Here is a 7,336-nt window from a genome sequence, read left to right on the forward strand (position 1 = left end):
GGTCGGATGTATTAAAATAACACACAGGAACTCATGGAACATTCTATTTTGGCTCAGTGGCAGTCAACAAAGGATTCATTAGATGTTAGAAAGTCATACGTTTGATTTTTTAAACTCATTTTGATTATTATTATTTTATTTTATTTCATTTTTCCCACTGCCTGCTCACCTTTCTCTTTTTATCTTACACCTCAAGCATCACAGAGTCAAAAACATCAACATGAGTCCCAGAGTTCAGATGACAAAGCTCTGCCTCATGGTCAGAGCAGTCAGCGGCGCCCTCACTTCTATCTAAAGCACATGTGCTGAACACATAGTTATGCTTTTACTCCGCCACATCCTCGGCTTTATTTAGCTTTCTCCCTTCTTCTATGAAAACAGCGCATGGGGTACTGCTAACTAAACACTTTCAGGATTTGCCTGATGACTCGCTGAAAATCTTCAACCTTGACTCTGTCATGTTTGATGACACAGATCCTTTTGTTGGARGTGTTGTTTGATGCACACTTATAGTAAAGAAGTGTGCCTTAATATTTCAGCCTGTCCTGAACAGGTAGGTTGATTGACAGATTGAACAAGACAGCTGCTTACACCATGACATCATGATATGCCCATAAAGTTTGTCTTTGAGGAGCTCAAACACTGATCTGCCCTCTGCAGTGTCTCATAGGCACGAGGTTAAACATCTCTGCTCACCTTTTGTGTGACCGGAGGCTTTGTTGTAACCCTTTGGAAGGCCATTCATGACCTTTGGACCATCCACCTGGGTTGTTCTCTGTGGATTGACAAGATATTGTGTTTGTTAGGATTGTTACAGCAAACTATTTTTGTTGCTTGCACTGTGACATTTGTGTCCCTTTCTCATTTGAAAAATAGGTCCACAGCGTGTTAAGCTAAAAAAGAGCTTGAAAGATTTGGTTAGACGTTTTAGAAAGTGAATTCGTTCAGTTTCCTCAATTAGAGTTTGATTAGAAATTACTCTCAGTCCTGTATACTCTATATACTACTGGTTTTAAAAGTTTCTAGTGGGGTAATTTTTGTTTTATTTGAAAAAACAGGCAAATTTTTCCATCTTTACTTTTCAAATTTAAAAAGGCGAGAGTGTTATTGTCTGCTTGGATGTAATGTGCCAGAACAAACACTTGAACAATGTGGTCCCAAACAAAACTTTAAAATGTAAAAACTTTAAAAAAATGTATTTTATTAGGTGAAAATGTTCTGTTTTACTGTTTGAACAGCAGTTCTTATACCTGAATCAGTGTCTCTTTCAGAGGAGTGTTATAACTTCTCCTGTCCTGCAGAGGCCAGTTTGTCCCTGTTTTACTGCCGGCTGCAGATGCTGAGTTCAGCCGAGGGCTGCTGTTYAACTTCTGCTGCAGGGTGGCCTTGTTCTCGAACAAAGCGCACAGAGCTCTGGTGCCAGACGGTTCTTTCTGTGGGAGGAAGTCCATGGAGCGACTCCTGGACAGACTGAAGCTCCCTGCTGATCTCCAGAGAGACACGTTGTCCCTGTTGTCCTGCCACCTCCGGCGTCCATCCACACAGTTTTCAGAAACCTGACAGGAGTTCACATTCAGAACTTTTTTTTTATATTGTTCAATTATTTTTATTTTATTTTGCTGGTTTTTTTTAGTAATAACAGCAAATTAGTATGACAAACAACAGATTACCTCGAGTTTTTCCTCTGCTTTCTCAGAACTCCTCAGGTCAGCACAGCTTTGGTAACTTTAGAGAATAATTATTAACACGTCTATTAGCTGGGATCAGCTCTGGGCATAAACACAATGAATCAACGCTCTAACTAAATATATTTATTCTACTCTTTGTTATGTGAACATAAACATAGTAACTAACTTACTGCTGCACCAGCTGAGAGACAGATCTTCTGTTCCAGGTTGCAGAAGGTGACCTGACCCATGAACTCTCCTGAACCCCAGAAAGACTCCTCAGGGACTGAGTCCTCCTCAGACCAAAAGTTTCCATGGCAGATTTCCCAACCGCAGCTTCAACAAGGGAAGAAAGTTTGTATTTATAAACACAGGATCACTAATATTTTATTTTAATTAAACTTGGAGTTTTGGAGCAAATCAAAGCAATAAATATACAGTATTTAGTAAATGAATAAATTTTAAATCTGTACTGACTCAACATGTCATCCCAAAGCTGAGCTTTAACTTTATATGAGTTATTGTARAACAGACCGTAACACTGACAATCATATGACTTTGTTAATGATTAGAAACTCCAGTCATCCTTTCCGCATCACAATCAAAGGRATTTCTCCAAATATCTGCATCTTTAACTTTGTTTTCCCTAAAACTCATTAATTTATTTTAATAAAACAAATGATTCATTTTCATTTTGAACTAGAAAATAAATGTTCTGCATTTATACTGTATAAAATAAAGGCTGCAAAACAGACATTTTGCATGTGTAATATCTTTAAAATAATCAATATTTTCCAGACAAACCAAATAAAAATACATACCTGAGGAAGAGGAGGAGGAGGAGGAGAAGTCACCTGTGATCCTCAGGCTTTCTGTCTTACTTGTGGTTTTGGAGCATCTTCTCACAAGACACAGCAATTTCTAAAGATCAAAGTCCTTTCACATCTTGTGACTTGATCCGGAAYTTACATTTTCCTCCTAAAATCACCTGATGATTTTGTTCTGATACAGTTAAATAAAACAGAAGACAGAACCCCTGAAAGCAAGCCAAAAGGCCCTGTCAGACTACAACCTTTTAGACAACTTAAAATGGAAATAAAAAAAAAAAAAACAAGCTTACTTTAGGTGTGTACATACTGTAATGCTAACAAACTGATCAAATAAACTTTTACTAGGCATTCAGACATAAAAATGTCACAAGTTGTCTAAAATGTTATAGCGTGACAGGGTCTAAAGCAGGGGAGTCAAACTCATTTTCATCGAGGGCCACATGAGCGTTATGGTGGCCCTCAAAGGGCCACTTGTGATGAACTTTGATGTTTCATGTTTAACTTTGACTAAACAAAGTTTTAACACGTCCTCTTTTAAACACTGATAAGAACTAAGTGTATGACTGACTAAATCTGTAATAAATACAGAAATATTATTAAAAGTAAAACTAATAATTTTTTACTGACTGATGAGTTTATGGTGAGTAGCTGCATTATGACAGATTTAGTTAATGGTTGATGSTGACTTTAAAGCAGCTTATTTTCAGACGTTAATACTGTGCTATCCAACTAAATTGCTCAGTTACTTAAAGCAGCTCAGGGGGCAGGACTGTTGTTATTATCTTTCACCTTTTACATTTATTTTGTTGCATTTAAGCACAAATTTAAAGTTTACCATCGATATAATAAACAATTTTTATGTTAAGAAAAAAATTTTTCTGTACCCCCCATACGTGAGTCACCCGCAGGCCTTGAGTTTGCCACGTGGTCTAAAYGAACACAACATTATCAGCTCTGTTGTTCAAATTTCTTATTCCTACTAATAAAAAAAGAAGCARGGCGCTCTGACAAATAGCTCTCATTATCAAAACGGCCATCTTCAGCTCACAAACATGATGTCCCATAAAATTATTCTCTTTTACGGTTGTCTGTTGTAGATGTCAGAACACTGAGTCAACATTGTATACTTATAAAATGAGCAAAATGTTATTGTTTGTGACTGATGTTGGAAAGATTTTTGCTGCATCAGCTTTCTGTATTTGTAGAAACAATGAAGCTGCTGTAAGGATTTGTTTTAAAGAATCCTTTAACAAATTTGGTGACTAGATGGAGAAAATAGCAGAGCATTAAAAAAATTGCAAAACATTTATTTTAAAAAAACCTACATGTGACAAACTTTTCAAAAAAGTGTGCTAAGAGTGTAAAGAGCATATTGTGGAAATACAACATCAAGTACATCCTGAAGTAAAACGATTTGTGTTGGTGTTACAGCAGGAACTTTTCCTCTTAGATTATAATTCTGGAAGCAGTTTGTCTTATTTGTGCAGAAAATTAGACGAGTTATTTAAAACTGTTTTATTAGTAGGATATTTCACCTTTTACTTAAAAGCAAGAACTTTGAGAGAGAGAGAGCAACTCCATACAACAACAGTGCATAATGATTGGGTTAGCAGAGAAAACAAATCACAAACTGACTATAAAAAAATTGGAAAAGTTTTCTATTGCAGCAACATTAACATTTGAACCTGAAGAACACTAAAACACTACATTTATCAACGTTTGAATCGTTTTCCTTTAATCATTCCTGATGATTAAGATTATCCTAGTTATCCTTAAAACCCATTAAATCAAAAAACCATAAGAATTTACATAAGTGAGAATTACATTTTGAGTGTCCTTCTTGTTTGTTTTGGATATTTTGACTCCTGAGTTCTTATTAGCTTTTAAAAGTTCAAAACATAATATTACCGGTGGGTTCAGCATTATAGATTTATTTTCATTTCATAAAAGCTAAGACAAAAGAGAGAAAAAAACAGCTCTTTTGTTTTGTTTTCTTTACAATAGATGCTTAAAGCAGGACYTTTTACAGTTTTGACGCTTAAAAATCACTGGAGTCATGGCAGATAATTACACAGACTGTTCTAACTTTGATAAAGCAAACATAACTGACCCTTACAATTTACACTTCATAGGAGGATGCTGGAGGATCATTCTAGTTCTTGTTCAGTGTGAGTTACTGATTTTAAAGTTTTTACATTGATGCCCATAAGTTTTACTTAAGTTCGAATGGGGTACAGTAAAAATAAAATCAAGTCAATTCAAAAATAGGCTACTTTATTGATCCCAGAGGYAAATTAGATGTTGTAGRAACTCATTTAACTAAAGACTTATAGATGCTGATGGCTCTGGGCAGGAAAGATCTTCTGTAGCGGTCTGTAGAATTGAAGGAGCCTCCGACTGAGGACACTCTGTTTTTCTATGACAGTCTAAATGGTCATGGCTGTCCACAATGTTCTTGATTTTCTATAAATTTGTATAAAATTGTATAAAAATAGCAGAGATGTAGAAGCCCTGAACAGTTCATTCATTGTTTGAGTGCATAAAATCAGCTGAGCAAATAACAGCAACACACTATCACCAGGAGAGGGCGCTAGAGCAACACCACGCATCCCATCCACAATATGTGGAGTGAAGGGCAACACTTCTTACTTGTTGGCAGAACATTTATTTTTATTGCTTTGTCATTTTGCAGTGTGCAAAAGTCTTAGCTTTGTTGGACACTGCGTGCACAAACACACACGCACATGCATCTAAAAGAATCTAGATCTAATACTTTGTACAAAGACAGAACTGGAGATGAAACCATAAATGCTCAAAGAAATCACTGTGTTTGAGTGTGTTTGTGTGTGGGGGCAGGCGTCTCTTACTCAGTTTCACAGACTGACCTGAGCAGCTGACAACAGAGCAGGTCTCCTTCCTGCTGCTGCTGTGTTCTGCTGCGAAAGCCTCACATGGGGCCACATGTGAGAGGCACCGCCAGCAGACAGAGGGCCGTGTGCCGGATCTGAGAGAACACAGGAGCTCCCAGAGCAGGGCTGACAGCCAAACTCAGTCAGCCGTGGCAACACGAGAACAGGAAGACACACACACACACACACAATCCACGTGCTCAAACTCCAAAATTTGTTGGGCTGTAATGGTGAACATGTGATTAAAAACCACCACCCGCAGAGGCGTGTTGAAATGCACACGCTTAGTTATGCATTCCACTTTGTTGTGTGGCGCAAACAACCTGTTTGTTCATGTTGCATCAGGCAGAGAAGTTGAAAAGTTTGTAAGAAAGGTCACCACAGCTCGCTGGTTGACAAGAGGTTCATTGTTAAAGGGGGCGAATGTCAAACCCAATCATACAGCTGCTTTGTTGGAACAGTTCGAGCTGTTCGCAGGCAGATAAGATCACTTCTGTAGGAAATGTGTGTTGTGTAACCTACTTTGTTACTGTGGGCTGCAGCTGTTCTTATTCCATTATATTATCGTATATGGACAGTGTTTAAGCAGGACATGCAAAAAAATCAAGATTTGTTTCGCTTTGCAGTTCATCTCAGGACATTAAAAAGCATAGATATCCTTTAAATTGATATTTGAGAGCGCCGTGGGCTCAGTAACGCTCTGTAGCTCTGCCACAGATGTGATGCACCTGGCATGATTCCAGCTGCTATTTTACAGTCACAGGAAGCCCCTCCACCRAACAACAACAACAAAAGTCAGGGTGCTGAAGGTGTCGCAGTGCTTAACTTTAATCCAAGCCTTTCTGTGACAGTACTTTCACAGTAGATAGTTGCACAATTATTTATTGTGCTAAAAGTTTGCTTATATACGTACAGTTTTTTATTTGTTTAAAAGCTGTGATTTTTCAATGAGCTTATTGATATTTTCTGCCAACAAGTGAGATATTCTGGTTATTTTCAGCATGTTTCTTGCAGGAGATCTGAGGTCTGACTTTCAGGTGGCTCTAATTGCTAACTTAAAGCTAAGCCATTATTTATTTACCACTGTAATGGTTGTACAATGAAAAGTACTCAAACTAGGACTCAACTGTTAAACCAGCCCTCACACTGTATAGTGTGATTGTTTTTAATAAAGAAGACACCAATATCATATCAACTATTTGCAGTAAATATAATATATTAGTTTATTTAGTTTTTCCAGTTTCAGGACAGAAAATAGGGGATAAATCTTGTGCCAGCAGGAATATTCAGTTTGACTTCTTTCACTTTCAGTTCCTTAATTCAGATTTTTGTGTCACACATCCTGGTCCTTGAGAAAGACAGCCAGAGTAATCAAACAGATCCACATATTTATGTTTCACTTTGGTGAAGTTTTCCTTCTGTATGAAACAGAGTTGATGCAATCCACCGTAAAAGTGACAAAAACAGACAGTTATTTTTATTGCAGTGATTGATTTTATCTATATGTAGAAAATGTTACATTTACATCACATCATGGGTCAGTCAGCAGCTGCATATGATCAATATGTGATCCATCATATGAATGTTGAAGTATTCAAATATTTTAATGTATGCTGATGATACTGTTCTTTTTTTGTCTGATTTCAATATTGAATCTATTAATAGTCAGTTACAAGCAGATCTTCAGACATTTCATGGTTGGCTTCAAGATAATCTTTTGTCAATTAATGTTAAAAAACTGTGTGCATGTATTTTTCCTCACCCAGGAGACATTTCAGTATAATAAATCAACTCACTTTTTTAAACAAACCCCTTAATATTGCCACTACCTAAAAAATATCTTGGAATTACTTTGGACTTATCGTGATCATGTACAAGTCTTAACCACTAAGTTGAAAGAGAAATTATACGTTTATTCAAAAATTAGATC

At 36.9% G+C, this 7,336-nt stretch overlaps 1 protein-coding gene across 1 annotated transcript in view; it reads right to left on the bottom strand.

Moving 5' to 3' along the window:
• The window catches only part of LOC106517879 (uncharacterized), a 2,398-nt gene extending 415 nt beyond the window's left edge, over positions 1–1,983 (bottom strand). The window contains exons 1-4 of the mRNA XM_014008919.1: positions 1,859–1,983; positions 1,671–1,725; positions 1,251–1,556; positions 697–775 (exon numbers count right to left, since the gene is read on the bottom strand). Of these exons, the coding sequence (XP_013864373.1) occupies positions 697–775; positions 1,251–1,556; positions 1,671–1,725; positions 1,859–1,983 (565 nt within the window). The remainder of the gene's footprint in view (positions 1–696; positions 776–1,250; positions 1,557–1,670; positions 1,726–1,858) is intronic.
• Positions 1,984–7,336: the final 5,353 nt, after the last annotated feature.

Source organism: Austrofundulus limnaeus, unplaced genomic scaffold (assembly GCF_001266775.1).
Source record: "Austrofundulus limnaeus strain Quisiro unplaced genomic scaffold, Austrofundulus_limnaeus-1.0 Scaffold54, whole genome shotgun sequence".
Classification (NCBI taxonomy): Eukaryota; Metazoa; Chordata; class Actinopteri; order Cyprinodontiformes; family Rivulidae; genus Austrofundulus; species Austrofundulus limnaeus.